Genomic DNA, 21239 nt, shown 5'->3' with positions numbered 1-21239 from the left:
TAAATGTTGAATGAGTTATCTTAGATGAAATTCTGAATCCAATACAACTTGAATTTGAACTTGCTTTTAAGGTCCAATATGTCTTTCTCCAGATTTAGCCTACAAAATGGCAACTTTTACACTTTTGTTTTTTTTTATTATACAAAAAAAATAAAATAAAAAATTTATATATATATATATATATATATTTATATATATATATATATATATATATATATATATATATATATATATATATATATATATATGAATAAGTTTCGAGAAGTTGCTTTAGAAAGGCAAGGCTGTGCAGCAACTAATGGTGCCAGTTTAATAACTACCCTCTTTTCATGATATTGAAAATATATTAACATAAGGATTTGAAGGTAACAGCATTTAAAAGTGTTTTGCGGTGCATCGTAGCCATAGCAGCATGCCAGCGACTACTTACACTACTCATATTTTAATCTGCAGTGTGACTACACACACACGCACACATACACACACGCTCAGTCTTGCTTGAGCACATGCTCCACCCCCCGTGTGTGTGTGTCTCAAACACTTATGTGATTGAATGTTAGAAATCATCATAAGTGTTGACAGTACTGCAGCAAATGGTTCATTTGTTACTATAGCATAACTAGTCAGTCATAATAGCATAAATTGTCTATTCTACTGTTCCAAAACTGCACATTCTCCCCACATTCCTGATTTAGCCGCACATATGCGAATGAACACACACTCACATTCCTTCCTCTCTCTCTCTTTGTGTGTGTGTGTGTGTGTGTGTGTGCGCGCGCGCGCTCTTCGCAATTCCAAAAGACAAGGTCGAATGTATTTAGTATAATACAGATCCCTTGTTTTTAATATTGTCTTTCTTGTTGCCAAAGTCATCTGAAAACATTTCTATAAGTTGATCTACGCCCATTCGGAGGCTTTCACTCGCTATTCACCAACACGCGCGACGTATTTAGCGCAGGCGTGCGCGTTGTAGTTGCACCCCGCGACGCAGGGCGCGCAGCACTCTTGCGGAAGTGGTGTGAGGGGAATGTCGGGCCGTGAATGATCGCTTTTTGAAGCAGCTCCGGACATCAGCGTTATGGGTAAGAGTGCTCTCGCGTCGCTCCGTCCAGTTCATGAGAACAGAAGCTCAGAGATAGGCGCTTTTTTGCCGTGTAGCTTTCGCGATGGCTGAGCCCGTGTTTCGGACCAACGCCCGACTCCTCTGCACTAGTTCAGCTTCGCTAGAGATGGACCGCCAGTCAGGCATTTCCTGTGAATATTTTCCTCATGTGTCACTGCTTGCGGTAGCGACTAGCTGCCTAAATAAGCAACGTTAGCCGACTTAATTAAACAAGACAACATAATAACATCCTGTACTTATCAAGCGGAGCTGAATATTGTTTAAAGAAGTGTAATGGCTCTGTGTTTTTGTGGTCGTGGCTTAACGCTCGCTACGCAAACTCGAGAAAAGTGGTTTGCTCGGCGAGTTTGGAAATGGGGCCTAATCGAGCGGCTAGCTGACGCGAACGTTGTTCGGCATTATCTGGCCACTTTGGTGGTTGACAAAAGCTGCGTGACTTGCAACCAAAACACTGTAAATCTTCAAACTGAAAATCTGCAGTAACTCGCCTTACAAAGGAAGCCGAGCTCGCTAAGCTAACCTAGCCTGGCTAAGCTAGCTAGCTATAGCTGGATGTGTCGCTCGGCCCGAGGCTGTGGTCTTTTTGTGCTTACCGAGACTAATTTGACTGGGTGCATTTTGTTTGTTAGTTTTTGTCAGTCAAAAACGATTTAAATATAAGTAAGTTCGTGTTCGGCAATGTTGTGAAAAAGGTTGAAAATGAATTTATAATCGATTAGTGGATTGTGTGAGGCTTCAGAAAAGGTGAAGTGTTTTTTTGGGGGGTTTTTTTTTTTGTTGTTGGATCATAATTGAGCCAGCAAAGGTGAGGCCTTCCTGGGGTCACTAATCAGGTTTAGATGCTTGAAGACTGCAAATAAATTGAGATGTACAAGTTAATGTTCCTGCACTTCACAATGGCCAGTATGGAAGTACTGGCCCTGTTACAGTATGCAGCAGAGCGCAGGTTTACAAGAATGTTCGTGTGTTGGTGAAGGAAAGCACTAATCTATATAATACGTCTATACACCCTTTCCTTTTGTCCACGTAGTTCATAGAAACAAGATGTCATCCTTGCAGGACTTTGCTTGGGGACTGCACAGAAACTGAACTGCTGTAAATAAACCAATTGCTTTTTAACATGCGTTTTTACTGTGAGACTCTTTGTTAGGGGCTGATGAAGAATACCGACAAGGGCTGTTAAGATATTTTATGATGAATCTGAGCCAACATGCAAACAAAGGATGCTGGTGGTACTTAGTACACAGCAGGCTGAACTGCTCTGACTGCCTATAATTTGGTCTCTGCTCTCAATTCTGTAGAAATTGCTTTTCATTGTAGAGGAAATGGGTCTCATCATCTCAGAATGCTAATGCAGCTAACAATGAGCAACACCTACGAGGGGTGTGGTACTGTATGTGGAAATAGTTTTGTGCAAATTGGTTCATTTCAGTTTTCTTTCATTTTTAGCTGTGGTAGCATTTAAGTACAGGAGCACTGCATGTTGATAAATGCAGACTCTACTACCGCTGGTATTTTTTGGTGTCATGTCTTAAGGATTGTCTTTATCTGAATCACTTTTAAGACCAGAAGAGTGCTAGTAATAAACACTTGAATTATCTCAGTTTATTACCTCTGAGAGCATTTTTATAGTTTGTTCTGTGATTTGTGCCACTGTGTTGCTACAACATCGATTTCTCTCTTTTTATTCCCCACTGTTTTCCTTCTGTGGGGGGAAAATGGTTGTATTGTGGACGTTGGGACGTGCTAACCGTGACGCGACAATTCTATTTCCACAACTTAACCTTGGTCTGAACTGGACATTGCTGGAATTTTAACAAACAGCAGTGAGTATCGGGAAACAGCAACAGTGGGCTTAACACTAAACACTTGTTCAAACAGAAAATAAGTGACACGACCTTTTGAGGTTTTAAATACTTATCACTCTTGACTTTTGTGGTCATAGAAAAAATACCTAGTGTTCTTTAGCACTGCATGTCTTAAATTACTTTTTTAATGTTTCTGAAAACCCATAATCTAAATCAAATAACCTTGATTCCATGTTAAAATGTGTCTGGCTTTATGGCAGCAACAGAAGAATCTCGAGGGATATGTTGGCTTTGCAAGCCTTCCCAACCAAGTCTACAGAAAGTCTGTGAAACGGGGTTTCGAGTTCACACTAATGGTTGTGGGTAAGAAAACATCTTTTATTTCTTATGCCTGCATTATAAACTTTAGGTTATGGATTTGTCATTAAAAATAAGGTGCATTCAAGTGATGTGTGTTAAATGATTGATCCACTGCAGTTGTATTGCCAGCACTGAATTTCCGGACTAGTTTTGAATTTTGGCCAGCTGGATGACACGCATTCTTAACTGAACATGCTTTCAGGATAACCACACAGGAAATAGGGGTTGAAAGGCAGTGATTTCACATCCTGCCTACGTTTTAAAAAATGTAGGCCTGTTTTTCAAGATGGTGTAATTTAATGTGTGACATCAAAATGCTGACAGAAAAAGCACTCACAGTGTTTGTTTGCGGCTGTTGGAGTAGCGCTTTGCATTTCTGACGTTATATCGAACTTGAGGTCTGTCACTGAAATATTAGTAATTTTGAAGAGCAGCTAGAGTCACATTTTTGGGGCCTCACTGAAAATGGAGTCAACTTTACTGAGGGGTGGTGTGAGTTAGCAAATGTAACTGCGAAACTCTGAAACCATCTCTATCATGGTCAGTTTGCTCTAATACAGACAGACATTAAACAAATGGGAGCTTTTCCTCAGCGCAATTCGCAAGGAGACAAAACCACATGCTGGTCTATTGTGTGTGTTTCCCCCCCCCCCCCCCATCTTTTTGATCAGAGTTGCATTTTTGAGTCATTGCAATCTGTCTCTCAAGGCTACTATTGCAGTATTACATAGTCTAATACAGAAACAAAATGTTAGGGCTATTATAGCCCAGTTACAGTATGGTGCTTTATGTCTCAAGGCATTGTCACCTGCGTCACTGGCAAACCTTTTTATTGTTTAAAGCATTTATCCAGATGAAAAATCAGAGAAGACTTGAACTTATTTGATGTGTCTGGGGTATTTTGAGCATTTTCACTGACTCAGACATGACTAAGTATGCAGCTAAAAAATGGGAGTTTGAAGTCGTGCTGTCGGCCTTGCTTAAAGCCTTGCTAAATGCAGCTTTTTGTCAGAAGTTCATATTTTTTCATGGCCTGACCTTCAGAATGCTAATTCAAGGAATGAAACAGCTAAAGTTTGAACTAAACTAAAATGCCCTTGTACTTATGTTGTATAAAGTAATTTTAACTTTTATATGGTTTGTTGAGAAGTGTCTTATGGTGTTGACCTAGTGGCTGTAGTTTTTGCATTAATGGAGACTGGCCAGCTCTGTAATTGTTCCGACCATTAGCCGTGCCGGAGCCAATTCACCCTGCATAATGGGCTAATGTCAGTGTCCGAAAGGACACAGATAAATCTGTCTGACTAACAGCTCACGTCTGCTCACTGTCTGACCTGCACTAACACTAACATTGAGTGAACCAGTTTGTAGGGCATGCAATTTAAATCGAATGCCCTTGTTGACACGTAGAACAGTGAACGGTAATTTTGATTAATGTGTGGGTGGGTGTCTCTGTACTATATGTGGTAAAAATAAGTATGTTGCTTCGATTGACATCCTGCTTCAACTGAGGTTGTTGAACACAGAGATTTCGGAGTCTGTGGTGGTACCTTCTTACATGGTTCTTCTCCACTGCCAAGAAGGGAATGCAGAGTCCCTCACAACAGCAGCGAGCCTCAGCAGCACAAAGGAGCCTCTCTGTCTCACCGTGGCACGACGCCCTGTCGAAGCGCCACCACCATTTAATGATTCCCCAGGGTCACCCTTCTCAAACAGGCGGTCCGTCTGAATCTACAAAAGAGCTGTATATCTTCAACCCGCTCTTGTGTTCTTAATCAGTTGGTTGAGAATAAAACCTCTAAAACAAAGTAAAGCTTATGCTTTTTTTCCCCCCTCCTCCTTCTTTCACATTTCTTCAGGTGAGTCGGGATTGGGCAAGTCCACATTGATTAATTCCTTGTTCCTCACGGGACTGTACTCCACGGAGCACACGGGTCCTTCACATAGAGTCAAGAAGACCGTGCAGGTACTGGGCAACACGTCCACAGACCGAGTAGTCCTCTGGTGTCACACTTTTCACAGCGTTTTTAAACTTGGGGAGCTGCTGTCTCCGTGTGAAGGGCTCCGTGTGGATTGTTCCACTGCAGTGATGCTGGTTTCCCAGCATACCTCAGTAATGGTACACTGCTGTCTGCTACGTGTTGCTACATGCAAGTTCAGGAGACTGTATCAGCGTTTTCAAAGCCTCAGACTTGAGATTGTAATGTTTTTCATGCTCCCTCATCATCACATTTTAGAGAGTAGAATATATAGGGTATTCAAAGCTTTTGAAACATGTTAACATCCATCTGTGAACTAGTTCAGCATCTCAAAATGTTTTCTAAACCTCATGACGACACCTGTTCAGTGGTAGTGTCATAAGACACCCTCTCTTATTGTAAGTTCACACCTACTGAATTACCTTGAAGAAAACCTAAGCCGGTGGGTTAATGAGCCCAGCTAAAACTTTTACACGCTTCTCAATTCAGTTCTTTGGTTACAAACACTGCTCTGATACAGCAGTGTGTAAACTGGATCAAAGGACTGGGTCTATAACTGACTGGTATGAGGGGGTCCTGTTTAAAAGCCGGTTGTCTGGATGTGTGGTGCCAATCTTTGAGGTGCATATGATGCTGAGCGTTAAGCGTTGTGTGACACAGGTGGAGCAGTCCAAAGTGCTGATGAAGGAGGGCGGAGTTCAGCTCTTGCTCACCATGGTGGACACGCCAGGGTTCGGAGACGCCGTAGACAACAGTAACTGGTCAGTGTCCTTTTCTTTTTCTTCCTTTTTTATTTATTTATTTTTTTAAATCAATAAAAAAAAGAATGTTCTTGGTACCAGAGTTATTGATGGTGTCTGTGCATCTAGACTATTGTGTGTGTGTGTGTGCTGTGCACTAGCTGGCAGCCAGTCATCGATCACATTGACAGCAAGTTTGAGGACTACCTGAATGCAGAGTCACGCGTCAACAGGCGGCAAATGCCCGACAACAGAGTTCACTGCTGCCTGTACTTCATCGCGCCCTCAGGACACGGGTGAGTCTCTGTGTGTGTGTGTGTGTGTGTGTGTGTGTGTGTGTGTGTGTGTGTGTGTGTGTGTGCGTGCGTGCTACCTCAATCAAAATTGTCTCTAGTGTGTATATGCGTATGTGCTGGTGGTTGTTTCTAAAGGTTGAACATGAAAATGGCCGAAAGCATGAGCAGGAACGGACAAGAATTTCAGTGGGTTCTTATCAAAGCTGAGGAAACAGCTTCATGTGTCGGTGTTTTCTTTGAGCCCACAAGTGTCAAGGACGCCCGTGTGCTGCGGGAGAAATTGCCATAGCGACCCACCTATTTCTTACTGTTCATGGGCACTTAACAGATACTGGACATAATGAGGCCCACCATCTTTAAGTCATTGATCACATATCTAATGACTAGAAATAGATGATGCCTCTGGTACTGTCACAGTGAGGCATACTGCTTGGAAATCATAGTTAGATAAATGTACAATGTAAAAGGCTTATCAAAAAATGACCATGAAACGCATCGAGTTGAAATATTAAACCATTTGAATTGGGTTTTTTTGTCCACCAGTGGCTGCAGTTGAGTTTGCTGTAGAGCAATGAGTGCTGATCACTGATCAGACTATAGTGCATTGGTGAGAAGGTGTACTAGGTATGTGCATAAACAGTCTTTCCATATGTGCTAGAGATCATGAGCATAAATGGAGGCCTGTTGGGAACAATCACTTCCCAGTCCTTCCACATGTATAGTCCAAGTTGACCTTGTGTTAGCTGAGAGTTGGTAGACCATGCTTTCAGGAGCATGCTTGCTGAAATGCAGCTAGAGTGTCTGTAGTCCTCTGTGGCACACCATGTCCTCACGTCCGCTGTCTAAATGCTGCAATAACTCATCGCCGCATATAATAGCAGATGCTTGGCCCACTGTATCACAACTGAATATTGGCTGCAGCTCCATAAACAGGGGCAAGAGGAAAGGTCACTTTAATTTCAGCCTCAGGCTGAAGAGCTGAGGACTGCTCTGGTTCTCTGGTTCTCATGACTGTCCCATGCATAGCAGGAGGCTGTGTTAAATTACAGGTTCCTCTTCTGCATACAAATTGTCTTATGCCTTTGCAGCTTTTGGTTAACACGAGCACTCCATTGTGCACATGTGAAAGTGGAAGTCTGCGCAAACACACGATGGTCACGAACAATGGCAGCCATCAACACAAATTGAAAGATGGAGTCTGGAGTGCTGTTCGAGGCTAAATTACTGTGATTGCTCACCTAGCCTGAAGCCGCTGGACATCGAGTTCATGAAACGGCTGCATGAGAAGGTCAACATCATCCCACTGATTGCCAAAGCAGACACACTTACTCCTGAAGAGTGCCAGCAGTTCAAGAAACAGGTCTGTCTCCTCTCTCTCTCGCTCTCTCTCTCCCCCCCCCTTGATCTCTCCCTCTCTTTTTAATGGTCCTGGCTGGGTTCATTCCCACCTCACCTTTGCTACAGTGGATATGGCTGAGCAGTGCTGAGGGCCTCACTATGTGTTGTGCCATCTGTTGGATCATTAATTCCCAGCAGGTGGGGAGATGCTGAGGCTGGGCCTAAATCCCAGCCTTCTCTTTCTCTCCACAAAAATGAGCTCTAAGGGTCGGACTTCTGTATTATGTAGGAGTGCTGTGGCATGTTATTAAAGGAATGGTTCAGCAAAGAATCAAATCGACACATTTTTCCCTTGTGCATGTATTTATATAGAAGTGTCCTGATGAGGGAGTAACTGTTAGCCTTGTGAATCCATTTCCAAACTAAAAAAGCAAACATTTGGACACCAAACATATTTTTGCTGATTGGCTGAGTTTAAGGGACTGGGGAGAATCTATTGCCAAAGCATTCCTTTAAGATAAAAACTGACTGTCCACAATCAATCTGTCTTCCAGCAACCCATCATGTGAGGACAAAGAGCATAATGTTGGATTTATTTCTGTAACTGGCAACCCAGTCTCTCAAGCTTGGTTTAGTAAGGGTAGGTGCAGAGTGGGGATCTCGCTGGCAAATAGCTGCTTAGAAGTCTGTAGTGACCTCTACTTTCCCTCTCTCCACACCCCCCTTTTCTCCTCGCTAATCAGATCATGCGGGAAATCCAGGAGCACAAAATCAAAATCTACGAGTTTCCAGAGACTGATGACGAAGAGGAGAACAAGCTCGTCAAGAAGATCAAAGTATGAACTTTTCTCTTTCAGTGTTTTCTAATACTTTTTCTCCCTTCCTTTCTGGTAATTCGGAGTAAGGCTCCACTATTTCTTCAACCTAGCCTTATCTCTAGTGATGTGAAAAGCCCCGACTACTGTCTGGAGGCCCCATTAACTGTGTGTATGTAGGACCGGCTGCCGCTGGCTGTGGTTGGTAGCAACACCATCATCGAAGTGAATGGGAAGAAGATCCGAGGAAGGCAGTACCCATGGGGGGTAGCAGAGGGTGAGGCGAGCAGAGCACTGACACTAGCCCCTCCCTGCACAGACCTACAGACACATGCACAAGCACCTGCTCTTAAGAGCTGCAGGGCAAAAAAATGCCACTCATAAGCCTTATTAGTGACTAGATTAAGACTGAGCAGTGTGAGAATTATGTAAGTTATATAAGGTAAAAATGTAAGTAATAAAGGTAACGATAGTCACCAACAAATGTTTTCCCACAGTTGAAAATGGAGACCACTGTGACTTCACAATTCTACGGAACATGCTCATCAGGTAAAGACGTACCTCAGACTGCTGTAGACGTCAGGTAGAATCCACTCTATCTGAGAGAGAAGCTACTCCCTAGCCCACTCTACTCATATAATCTGCTGTCCGAGTGAGAATCCACTCCCTGCGTTGTTATATGTAAAGTAAATTTCAGTGTTGCCAGAAATGCAACCTGTTCCGTCACACGTCACCTGTGCTGTTTTGTGCTTGGGTGCCAGTCCTGCCTTTAAGCCCTCCAGCACGCCATCTGTTCTTTTTGTGGAAGGGAATCTGAAATGGCAGCGCAGTTCCAGGCCGTGGCAGTGATGGGCGGAAGCACTCGCATTCTGCCTGTGTAGCGGGAACAGAGCTACATCACGTGTCCGTGTAACGTGTGCGTGTGATCTCTCCTCCCAGGACCCACATGCAAGACCTGAAGGACGTTACGAATAATGTCCACTATGAGAACTACAGGAGCAGGAAGTTAGCTGCTGTTACCTGCAATGGCATGGACAATAACAAGAATAAAGGCCAGCTCACCAAGTGTGTATTTATCTGCTTATTAGAATACAAATGATTATTTTTGTACAGTTTTTTTTTTTGTATGGGGGCCTGTATGCTGGTGTTTCTTCTCTTAGAAGTTGGGTAACAACAGATTAGTTTCAGTAAGTGGTTTAAGTGTTGGTTCTTAATGTCATCAGTGCAGTCATGTTGTTGAATAACACAGTACCTTAAAGAGACAGTTAGTACGTTCTCTCACTGAAATTGACAAGGCAGCATTAAAACTGTTGTTCAGTTCTGTAACCTTTTCATTTGTAAAACTCATCCCATTTTACAATGGTAAATCTGTTGTGGTCTGTACACGTACTTGTCCCAAGCATGCATGAGCTGTTGCGCATGCACGCACGCACACACACACACACACACTGTTGCATACAGCAGCCAGTAAGATGTGTTTCTATAATTCAACACTAACTGAATGCATAGCGCATGCCTGCCACGGGATATTACACTGGCAACATGCTTCAAATTCGGGTGCCTGATCAAAAGCATTCTTTACCATATCTGATTCCTATTTTAGCTTTAATATTATTTTTGCTCCTTAACAGACACTGATTTCAGCATTCTAAGTTTGTGTGTTTTTGTTTTGTAGAGTTGACTCAGTCGAAGGCATGTAAGTGGTGTTTTTTTGTTGTTGTTGGTCACCCCCGCCCCCAAGCTGTGATGTGCATAAACCTTTCCACTGGTAACAGTGCCCCCTGGTGTCTGGTGGATGTCTGTCCTGCTCCTTCTCTGCCAGCTTGGAAAAAAAACATCTGCTCAACAGTCGGTTGGACACCAAGCCTGTTAGACTGCAGTAACTTTGCAATCAGGCTTGTGTTTCTGAGCTTGCGTGCGTTCAGCTACTAGAAGAGAACATGGGCTGCATAACTGTTAAAACAGGAAAACTTTTATATGACTCAGCCACTGTGGGAGGTCTGCAGGGGCCTCCAGCTCCTCGAGCTTTTTTGTAGTTGGTGCTGCGTGCGCTCAGCTTACTAACCCCTCCAGCTTTCGCTGTTGCAGCAGTGTCACTCGTGTGGCCTGTGCACTGCCAACTTCTGAGATTCTAGTCCTCGGAAGGGCCGGAAAAAGCTCCAGAGCGTTGGGATAGTTTCCTCCCTCGTCTCCCTCACCTTTCGGCCACCCGCTGAAAGCTTTGATCTGGGCCTTTCACCAGTCAGATTTAAGATTAGGAGTGGGTGATTTCTTGCTGTTCTCCAGGTGTCTGCTTCCACCCCCACCCCCCCAAACTCACTCTCTCTCTCCCTCTCGCCACTCGATGAGCAAGATGACGACGTCTTCTAGAGTTGGTTTAGAATACTGTAAGAGATCCCACAAAACTGCAGGTCGGCCGCCATGTTGTGACACTGTGTGCGTGTATGCGTGCGTGCGCCTCCACCAGGAGCCCCCTGGCCCAGATGGAGGAGGAGAGGCGAGAACATGTGGCCAAGATGAAGAAGATGGAGATGGAGATGGAACAGGTCTTTGAGATGAAGGTCAAGGAGAAGGTCCAGAAGCTGAGAGACTCAGAAGCAGAGGTATTGCTTACAAAATTCTTTAAAAAAATTATTTTTTTTAAGATTATTATTATTTTCTCATTTAAATATCTGCTTTACTTAATTCTTAAACATCGAGTTGTTTTGCACCTTTTTATGGAGCTCCATCCAATGTTCAGTTGTGATGACAGTGGGCCAATGGAACTAGTTATTAAGCATGGAGTATTTTATTTCAAAGTGTATTATTAGCCAACCAGTCAGACTCACACGGTACCACTTGAACCATACACACAACCTCTCCTCTGCCGGTGACCTCACTGCATTCCTCCACCCCTTGACACACCCCACAACCCCACAGCTGCAACGGCGTCACGAGCAGATGAAAAAGAACCTGGAAGCGCAGCACAAAGAGCTGGAGGAGAAGAGACGCCAGTTCGAGGAGGAGCGGGCAAACTGGGAGAGCCAGCAGCGCTTTCTAGAGCAGCAGAAACTGGACGCCTCTAGGTATGGGTTCCTGACAGGCACTCGTAGCTCAGTCCCCATCCATACATGTTCTGCACATCACAGGGAGGGCCCCTTAACCCAGCCACTAAGAGTAGTGCCAGGAATAAAAGAGCAAAAGAACTATGTACTTCTTTGAGCTCTCTAGTGTTCAGTCTGCTCCATGTCAGTGCTAGCTAAGGCAGCGTTCCTGAACCCCACACTTGGAAGGTCAGTGCACAACACGGTTCACTTCAGGCATGTTTAAGGCTAAGGCAATGACAAGCTACGCTTTTTCGGTAGCTCTCCATCTTGAGGTGAACAATTCAACCCCCTAACCACTCTTTGCTAGTTTCACATCTTGTAATGACAGAAAATTAACAAAACAGCAAAGTGCTCGGCCATGTAACTTCCAGTCAGGAAAAACCTGATGTTGTCTCTTGCCCACAGGACCTTGGAAAAAAACAAGAAGAAAGGAAAGATATTTTAAAACGCGACTGCAGGACGACCAGGTTGCTCATCGCCGTTCTCCCCAGTCCAGATGTCTGTGTAGCTCTCTGACAGTGCTGCACGTGCGTGCTACTCGGTTATGCCAGAGTACTGCGAGAGGCACACAAACAGCTGGACATGCGGTCCCTCAGCAATCCAAACCCTTATTAATGTGTGTACATATATATACAAAATCCTATACTCCTTTTTTTTTTTTTTTTTTTTTCTTTTTTTTAATTAAAGCATTTAACAGCAAATGTCCACAGATGTGTAGTGATTCAACAGCCACCTTTTTGGTTGTTTTTGTTGCCAATCTCTCTAGCTTTTTTTGAGGTCAGAAAAAGACTCTGCATAACGGGGTTATACCTCTTTGTTGTCGATATTCGTGACTTGCGCATCTTGCATGGAAGAATGAGCAGAACTCTGCTACTCCTAAAGTGTAGTGTGTGTGTGTGTGTGTGTGTGTGTGTGTGTGTGTGTGTGTGTGTGTGTGTGTGTGTGTGTGTGTGTGTGTGTGTGTGTGTGTGTGTGTGTGTGTGTGTGTGTGTGTGTGTGTGAAAAGGGTTTCCAAAAAAAAAAAAAAAAAGTTTTGACTAGCCAGTTTCCTACCGTGGTCCACCTCCTATAACTTAATTTTTTGGTTAGTTTGTCTTTTTTTATATGTTTATGTATCCTAAGCCAGGTAACAAAAATATTTTTTTTCTAAGTTGGTTTTCTCAGAATCAATTATTTTTGTGTGCCAAAATGATGGTGAACTTGTTTGTATGTAACCTCACCCATACTACACTTGACCTAATCTGACCTCTTGTATTCTTCAGAAAAACGCAAGTTCACAGAATATTTTTCCTCCCTTTTGGTTTTGTACTCCTGTATTTTTTTTAAATGTTATTTTTCATTTATTATTGTACAGTCACTTAATAAAACATGTGATACTGATATGGTTCACTGATGTTCAAGCAGTATTACACAGGTTTTATAGATAGTTTGGACTGTCTTCACTGATTGAACAGTAGAGTTCATTTAAACAGTAAACAGGTTGTATAAAACTCTTCTGTATCTTCAGCTACATTTTCTTTATGGTTAGTCTTTTTACTGTGAGATGTTTGTCATCCATAGTGAAACCTGGTTTAATGAGGCATGGCTCTGAGCACTGGTGAAATTTGGCTTCCCTGGAGGCTTACAGTGGTTGCAAATATACAGTGTGATCTGCAAGCAAACATTTCATTCTGTACTCTAGCACAGGGGCTTTAAAATGAAATGGTGACCACAAGGTTGAAGTGCAGAATGTCAAATATATTTTCATGGTATTTGCATCTATACTGGGTGAACACAGTGGAATAAGCCCTTTTAATCCTCATTACCCTACCCCCAGGTTCAGGGAAAAGGTAGTAACAAGACAGCATATTCACTAGTGGAGGTGACTAACTTGGGTAGTCATTCTTTTAAGGATGTTATAAATATTTTCCAAATCATGAAGGGTTTTATCTTCAATAACATGAAGTTGTTCAAGAAGAGTTATGAACATAAGAGTTTATGAACAGCCATACTGTGGCTGGTGAAAGGCAGTTAAACGTTCTGATATTTTAATGTACTTTTAATAAGAATCCAGTGAAATTTGCAGTCCTGTTAAAACCAAGTCCCTAAATGTTCATCGGGGGGTGTTTACAAGGTGCTAGATTTCTAAACACAGATGGAAAATTGAAGGTTAGGAACTGGACACTAACATTTCTGAGCATTTTTAAGAAATAGTATAAAGCACTAATTGGGCACCATGAGTAGCCTATTTCATGCCAAAATAAGAGTCCAATAATCATCTGTTTTAGGGCAAATCTAATCCAGAGCATAGAATGTAATCCTATAGATAACTAACTTCTCAAAATTTTTATTTGCAGGTGTTATTGAATTTACTTGCACTGAAATTCTCAGGTAATCTCTTAAAAACATACAGGTAAAAAATACACAACTACATATATGTACAGTAGAGGGGCAGTGAAAGTGTTAAGGATAGTACAAATGCAGCAGTTAAAGTAGGCAACAGCATATCGTGTAGTATAAATATCGGGCAAGAGTAGCAGTAAAACATGGCAGTTTAAATGTATGACAGTGAGGGGAGAAGTAAAACCTTTAATTTGTCCTTTTAGCTATTCAGCAGACTAATGGCTTTGGAAATAATACCTGTTCCTACGTCTGCTTGCACACAACTGAATGCGTCATTACTCATGCAGTTTATTATAAATCTCCTGTAGAGATGGAAGTTCAGGCGGTCATGAACAGAACAAGCAACCTACGAGATTGTGTTGCAGTCAGAGATAAATTATTAAATAAATAATTTTCAACAAGGGGTAGCATGGGCCTATTTCTATTTTCACTTCCAAATCTCTAGAATATTAAAAGCGCCGCTCCGCTTACGAGCTTCCGTAGGGCACGCCCATGTTTATCAAAATGAGGAAGTAGTGGACCTGACAGTTATGAAAGTGATACTAGCAGCAGATCAGATCAAATATGTAGTTCGCTTACTTTCCATATTCTTGCACCAGAGACGCAGCAAGAGTCCTGCGATTGGGGCAAATGAGAGTCCACCATGACACATGATGGCGTACAACGAGTAACACTTTATGGCATCCTTTTTTGCTTTGCGACTGTTAGTGTGCAGGCAACGCGGTCAAAGGCGAAACTCTACAGCATATCGGACGAAATCACAAATAACCTGAAATCCGAACACAAACCGGCTGGATTGGCAGGGTTTGAACCAGGGGACCTTGCCCAAGATTTCAGAGTGAAAACTCTAGATGGCGAGTTTGTTTATCCGCTTCAGAAAAATGCGAATTCCTCGGTTATCATTCATGCATTCACCAATAAGTCGGCTTTCTTGGAGTGTTTGTGGACATCCAGTGCGTCTCTCTCAGACTTGGTTCAGTATTTGCCTGAGACAGCTGAGGTCCTTTTTTTGTCTCTGGACGACTCTGCTCCTCTTGATGCACTTTGGATGAGGGAGCAAGTCTATCGCGCGGCGACATTCAGGTGTTTTTCTTGTAGAATTGGACCACGTACGTTTCCATCTTTGAATGTACAACGTTAATACGCCCATTTCCTGTTATTAGGGGGAAAGAAATTTTGTCCCGACTTCATTTCTCACCCATTCCTGTCTACGCGCTGGGGAACTGGATACCGAGAGTGCTGTACTCTTGGGGATGCGGCGGACACAACTGTGGCATCGCCCAGGTGCTTTTCACCTCTCCAGGTAGTCGCGCCAAGTGCGCAACAAAGAAATGATCCATACAGATCATACATTTAAAACAACATTACTATGTCTCTCGTTAACTTTTATGTATCTTAGTGGTGATTTAAAATGGCTAAATGCTCACATTTCAGAGTGGAAGATGCCCGTGGTGTCGAAGCGCCTGAACGCCAGGTATGACTGGTTGGATGGTCACTGGGAACCAAAGTCGTACAGTCTGGTCGACGCGGGAAACGGTTGTGAGCCTAAAACCGCGGCTGCTGGAGCTGTTGCCTGGGTGTCTGAGGGCGGCTGCTCTTTTTACACAAAAGTAAGACTTAAGAAAACTACTCATTAAACAGAGTAGTTTTACACCACTCTCCCATTAGTATAGGTGATTTGTGATGTGTCAGGTTACTTGAGCACTGTGGATTGAATTGCTCTCTGGTCCTCATTGTTCCTCCCTTAACCAGTGTACCATTAAATGAAGAATCCTTCTCGTGTTTTCTCACCCCCAGATTAAAACTATGGCTGACTCCAAAGCTGTTGGTGTGCTGGTTTATGCCTTACCTGGCAACCCTATTCAGGATATGAATTGTGATGCAGAGGAATGTGAGACCCCCCTCAGCATCCCTGCTTCTATGCTCCACATGGAACCTGCTGTAGTGCAGGCCCTGCTGTAAGAAGCCCTCATAGAACTCAAGCTTATAATAAGATCAGGGAAAGACAATCAGATCTGGTGGCTGTAATTCTTTTGCTTCTGTTCGCCTCTATACATATTGATATAGTTCAGATCTCTCTCTTTCTCTGTTTTGGGGACAGAATGCGGAAACCAGTGAATGTGTCATTTCAGGTTACTCCTTCACCAAACGTCTTCATTGCAATCAACCAGCAGGGAGAACTGGCAGAGATGGGCAGGTTCCTTTATCCCACTTTCAGGTTCCTTAGTTGGCAGGCTCAGTGGTACGTCAACAGACTTCTACCGCAGCTCACAGATAACGCATTCATATTCTATTCTAGTATATGTGGTCTTAATTCAGTTTTACTTCCTCAGAATTCCTCACTCGGATGCTTTTAAGGGGAGTTCCACTTACAACATTCTTGCTCTCTTTGGCAGGTTTGACTTCTTTGAGGACTTGGTGGGGCGCCTGAAGAGGCCGGCCGTCGTGGTGCCCGTGCTGGACGACGCGCTGATGCAGGGGAAGGCTGGGGCCCAGGCAGTGGTCCAGCTGCCCTCAGGTCAGTTTAGAGGCTGTCCCAAATAAAGGCAACATGCTGTGTAAAGGGAGGTTGTTGTTACCCATATCCACTCCCACCCTGAGGATGACTAAGGCTAAAAGAGTTAAAAATCGCACTTTAATTTAGTTTAGAAATAAAGTAAAACCCCTAAGAACTGACGCAGCTGGCTGCTGACTTCTCGGCTTTGTGCTGTCGTCAGCCCTGCAGGAGTACGACACGCTGGAGTTGGACGCGGCGCTCTCCTGCCCTGGTCGGCGGGACGAGACGTGCGCCCATTGGGACCACACCGTGCAACTGCTCGTCTGCTGCGAACGCTTCAGCCCCTACTGCGACCTGGAACTGGGCCGCTGGATCACCGCCTTCCGCAGGTGCTCACACCTCGCACAGACCAACGGGAGCGTGTTGTTCTTGGTACCATGCCAAATGCTGCATGCTAACGTTCATTCATAGTGTCATGTAGTCTGTATTGTGCTGCTGTATTATCAATGTGCAGTATATTCATCGTAAGTATTGGAAAGTGTGAGTTGCGCAGTGCTTGTTTATCGTTGAGTGTGTTTACATGCACTTAATAATCCGATAACTGCAGAAAATCATATTTTTTCAGTAATCTGATCAACGCATTTTCAGATGGGAAAACTCCGGGTTTACACAAGTCAGGCAATGATCGGATTTCTACTTTGCAACCGGCCAATAATCTCACAGAATGATGTGATGTAACCTTCAAACTTCCTGCCATGGCTTTTTGTAAACATTGTAAACATTTGCTTTACCAGCAAATATGGATCTTCTTTATTATGGTCACTAATGGTTACTAATAGTCTGCAGTTTAAATTCTTCATTCCCTCTAGCAAGTACCGCATTTTAGAGTCTCCCCTAAAGTGTTTGATAGCCATTTTGCGGGTGCTAAACTTAACTGTGCTAGCCGCTTCTGGGACAGCTCCGGTTAACGTCTGCAAGCATGCGCACTCTGAGAAATCTGAAAGAAATCGGAGCAAAGATGCGCTGCGAAATCAGATTACTCAGCTAAAAATCAAGCTCTATTTATCAAATTTCTAGGTCATAATACGATCTAATAAATCAGAGTATGCTGTTTACATGTCCACTTGAATAGTCATAGAAATCTAATTATGACTGGATTATTAAGTGTATGTAGATGCACTCATTCTTGCCTTCATGAACAGGATGACTACACTCCCCTTTTAAGGGATCCATAAAGTTGAACCATAAACAATTAATAAAAAACAAGTGATAAACAAACGTATTACATTGCAAAAACGTAACCTAAACCATTTTTGAGTTTATGCTGTGTGATCTGTCTTGGCGTGAGCAAGCTGCACAAAGTGCATTTTGTAAGAGGTTTAGAAATCAGGAATCTAGAACATTCTAAAATATCAGGCACAGAAGGCCAAGTCGAAGATGCATGGGTCCCAGAAGATTGGAGAGGCTGTGCGTCTGGGCTTTACACCGGTTCTGTGCCTGTTTCTGGCAGAGGCACAGGGCGCTGGCTGACGGACGTGTCGCCCCTCCTTCCGCTGCTGAGCAGTGATCGTTGTGCCTTGACCATGAAGACCGTCCCCTGGGCCATGCCCTGGATAGCATCCCTGAATCTGCGCTTCAGCCATAGCGACCGGTCAGGTCAGGACGGCCCTACGCAAGCTAGCAACTGAGAACATGTTTTCACAGTCTCATCTGCCATTGGAATCAGCGTATCGCATCACAGCTGACACATCTGATGTCAGAGCACTAGAGTTCTGCTAATACACAATGCATACTGTCCTGGGCGAAAATGCAGAGAACCGTTGCAGGGAAATTGGGAAATTTGCTTACATAAGTCATCTTGTACACAGAAAAAAATCATGTAAAGTCTTAAACGTTTTAATATAACATTTAAACTAACAGATGACTTGGTGTTTAAAAATGACCAATAGTTTGCTGTTGAAACAATAGCTTATGCTCGTGGGTCAAAGTTGAAGGCTGGGGTAGCAGGGGACTTTGGGCTTCACAGCCAGGTGTGATTTTGAACATTTTGTGCTCAGTTTGTTCTACAGAAAATTCCTCAGATTTGCTTCACCCTTTCAAGCTGACCTCTCTATACAACGGTGGAACCTTTGACAAAGACTACAACAGGAGATTCCAGGAGATCAAATTTACTATTCCAGTTTTGGCTAAAAAGGTGATTGGTGTTTGATGTTCATGAAGATAGGAGAGAAGGTTGGTCTAAGTATAGTGGTCAGGGTTCCAGAAGTACTAATAACCAAGATATCATGATGTCATTTGTAGTGACGATACCATACCACACCTAACTACGTGCATTTCCTAAAGAAGTGAATATGGTATATTTATACAATACATATAACCACACAAAACATTTGCAGAATTACTCAAACAAGTGTGTGTGTGTGTGGGTGTGTTTGTAGGTGGAGCTGTATGCTGTTATCACAGGCCATGGGAGTGATGAGAATAAGTGTAGTGAATTCTGTGTAACGTCGCACTACTTTCTTGTCAACAACATGTACAACAATTCTCTAACATTTGAATCAGCTGGTGGGTAAGACCTCCAGTCCATGGAGTGGTTTCATAATGATGCAATTTAAAGAGCAGAGTTCTGTCACTTAACATCCAGTGAAGGGGATAATCTGATGTGTGTGTGTGTGTGTGTGTGTGTGTGTGTGTGTGTGGGTGTGTGTGTGTGGGTGTGTGTGTGTGGGTGTGTGTGGGTGGGTGTGTGTGTGTGTGTGTGTGTGTGTGTGTGTGCGCGCACATCTGTGTGCATGCAGGGTCAGCCCTGGGCTGTGCCCTGCGTGTGGGTGAAGGGGCAGTGCCCAACGAGCACGGCACATGGCTGTACGGGCGTGGGGGATGGTGTGACGGCCTGCAGGTCGACCCATGGAGGGTTGACATCACGCCACAGGTACAGGATATAAAACACACTTTGGTCTTATTGAGAAATGCATCTAGAAAGAACTAATGTGAGACCATCCAAACTCCTTCCAGACCCTGAGCCTCTCACAGTAGGTTATGGCAGTGATACTGTGTTGCAGATCAGGTGGAGGAGTGTAGATCGTAGTCATATTGTGTGTCTCTCTTTAGAAAGACTAGTCTTGTTTTCTGATGACCTCTGGTGAATCGACTGTGGTGATATTTGTTTATATTTGCCTGTGCAGCTTGACATGGGCGGGTCCAACACCATCCTGTACTTTGGTCTCTATGAGGGACGGAACCCCAGTCCAGTCAAGGATCCAGGGTACATTATAATGTACTCCTACCTTGTTTTTTATAAGTGATTTCTAAGATAAACGTACATTTGAAAGATTTATTGTGTGTCAGACTCATGATTAAAGACTGCTATCTCAGAATTGGCTCTGCAGATTAGTCACTTCAAATGTGATGGACTTTGCTTGCAGAGTGCTGCACATTTTTGCAGGTTCCTTCTTCTGCTGTAATGAAAATGGTTATTAGTCAAGTCAGCAAATCTGTTTTTAGAGAACACATTAAAAAGCAACAGATGGTGCACCAGGAGCTTTACAATAAAGTCATATGAGATAAAAAAGAAAATAGAGTGAGATAAAATAGACAAACACTGAACAAATAAAACAACAAGCTGGCTAACCAAGATCCTCGGGTACCAGAACACATGACCGCATACTGACTAAATGCTAAAGGCTTTAATAAGGATCAAACAGATGGGGAAATAAATCAGTCTTCTAATTTCAGTAAATGACATTATATAAACTTTTATAAAAGTCCATCACAAACATGAGACATAGAACTGTAGACCGGTTTAACATGTACGGTGAGGCTTTATGTGGTTTTTCGCTTGTCTGGACACTAGAATCTTTGACATTATCATGGTACTGTCATTTTAGCGGCATCATTTATCTGGATGTCAAGATTCTCTCAGGATGCCCCAGACTTTCTTCTTTGTCGGAGCAGTAGTTAGCTTTGTGTTTGTCCATCTTTGAACTATCAGAAGGGTCAATCCTGTTTATTGGGGTTCAACATTTCCCCATGGAACCCCCCCCCCCATTGAAGCATAAATTAACTGTGGTTTATCACGTCATTGGAAAGCTGAGTTCAATTTCTCTAGCCACACCCAGGCCTGATTACTGCCACACACTTGTTCTCAATCAAGAAATCACTTAAATAGGATCTGCCTGACAAAGTGAAGCTAGACCAAAGGATCCTCAAAAGCTAGACGGTATGCTGCGATCCAAAGAAATTCAGGAACAAATGAGATCCAAAGTAATTGAGATCCATCAGTCTGGAAAAAGTTTTAAAGCCATTTCTAAAGCTTTATCCACAAATGGCGAAAACATGGCACACTGGCGAACCTTCTCAGGAGTGGCTGGCTGACCAAAATTTCCCCAAGAGCGCAGTGACAACTTATCCAAGAGGTCACAAAAGACCCCACAACAACATCCAAAGAACTGCAGGCCTCACTTGCCTCAGTTAAGGTCCGTGTTCATGACTCCACCGTAAGAAATGGCCTACATGGCAGAGTTCCAAGACGAAAACCACTGCTGAGCAAAAAGAGCATAAAGGCTCGTCTCAGTTTTGCCAGAAAACATCTTGATGATCCCCAAGACTTTTGGGAAAATACTCTGTGGACTGAAGAGACAAAAGTTGAACTTTTTGGAAGGTGTATGTCAGACATAAAAGTAACACGGTATTTCAGAAAAGGAACATCATACCAACAGTAAAATATGGTGGTGGTAGTATGATGGTCTGGGTCTGTTTTGCTGCTTCAGGACCTGGAAGATTTTCTGGGGTAAATGGAACCATAAATTCTGCTGT

General features: G+C 43.3%; 2 protein-coding genes across 4 annotated transcripts; both read left to right on the top strand.

Annotated features, from left to right (window-relative positions):
* The first annotated feature begins 973 nt into the window (after positions 1-973).
* sept7b (septin 7b) lies at positions 974-12502 on the top strand. 3 transcript variants are annotated; one of them, XM_027012272.2, is made up of 15 exons: positions 974-1082; positions 2948-2949; positions 3192-3294; positions 5151-5257; positions 5931-6031; positions 6172-6306; positions 7549-7666; positions 8388-8480; positions 8640-8736; positions 8957-9008; positions 9399-9524; positions 10135-10155; positions 10927-11062; positions 11379-11524; positions 11951-12502. In XM_027012272.2, the coding sequence occupies exons 1-15, from the start codon at positions 1079-1081 to the stop codon at positions 11988-11990; spliced, it is 1281 nt and encodes a 426-aa protein (XP_026868073.1). In that variant the 5' UTR covers positions 974-1078; the 3' UTR covers positions 11991-12502. The 3 variants fall into 3 exon arrangements, with proteins under 3 accessions (XP_026868073.1, XP_026868074.1, XP_026868075.1); XM_027012273.2 differs by lacking the exon at positions 10135-10155; XM_027012274.2 differs by lacking the exon at positions 2948-2949 and having other exon boundaries at positions 992-1082.
* Positions 12503-14424: 1922 nt separating this feature from the next.
* LOC113578800 lies at positions 14425-19801 on the top strand. The gene is made up of 12 exons (XM_035525822.1): positions 14425-15010; positions 15091-15230; positions 15362-15537; positions 15725-15885; positions 16029-16169; positions 16324-16445; positions 16645-16813; positions 17935-18080; positions 18482-18618; positions 18863-18989; positions 19223-19356; positions 19610-19801. The coding sequence occupies exons 1-12, from the start codon at positions 14571-14573 to the stop codon at positions 19727-19729; spliced, it is 2013 nt and encodes a 670-aa protein (XP_035381715.1). The 5' UTR covers positions 14425-14570; the 3' UTR covers positions 19730-19801.
* Positions 19802-21239: the final 1438 nt, after the last annotated feature.

Source organism: Electrophorus electricus, chromosome 5, assembly GCF_013358815.1.
Source record: "Electrophorus electricus isolate fEleEle1 chromosome 5, fEleEle1.pri, whole genome shotgun sequence".
Taxonomy (NCBI): domain Eukaryota; kingdom Metazoa; phylum Chordata; class Actinopteri; order Gymnotiformes; family Gymnotidae; genus Electrophorus; species Electrophorus electricus.
This window is presented reverse-complemented; position numbering and strand designations above follow the sequence as displayed.

Excerpts from the sequence above, each read along its gene's own strand:
- sept7b (XM_027012272.2), top strand. Across the intron at positions 8,481-8,639 it reads AGCTCGTCAAGAAGATCAAA|GACCGGCTGCCGCTGGCTGT; the intron begins GTATGAACTTTT and ends GTGTGTATGTAG. Across the intron at positions 11,525-11,950 it reads CAGAAACTGGACGCCTCTAG|GACCTTGGAAAAAAACAAGA; the intron begins GTATGGGTTCCT and ends TCTTGCCCACAG.
- LOC113578800 (XM_035525822.1), top strand. The coding sequence starts at position 14,571 with ATGACACATGATGGCGTACAACGAGTAACACTTTATGGCATCCTTTTT. Across the intron at positions 15,011-15,090 it reads TATCGCGCGGCGACATTCAG|GGGGAAAGAAATTTTGTCCC; the intron begins GTGTTTTTCTTG and ends TCCTGTTATTAG. Across the intron at positions 18,990-19,222 it reads TCTAACATTTGAATCAGCTG|GGTCAGCCCTGGGCTGTGCC; the intron begins GTGGGTAAGACC and ends GTGTGCATGCAG.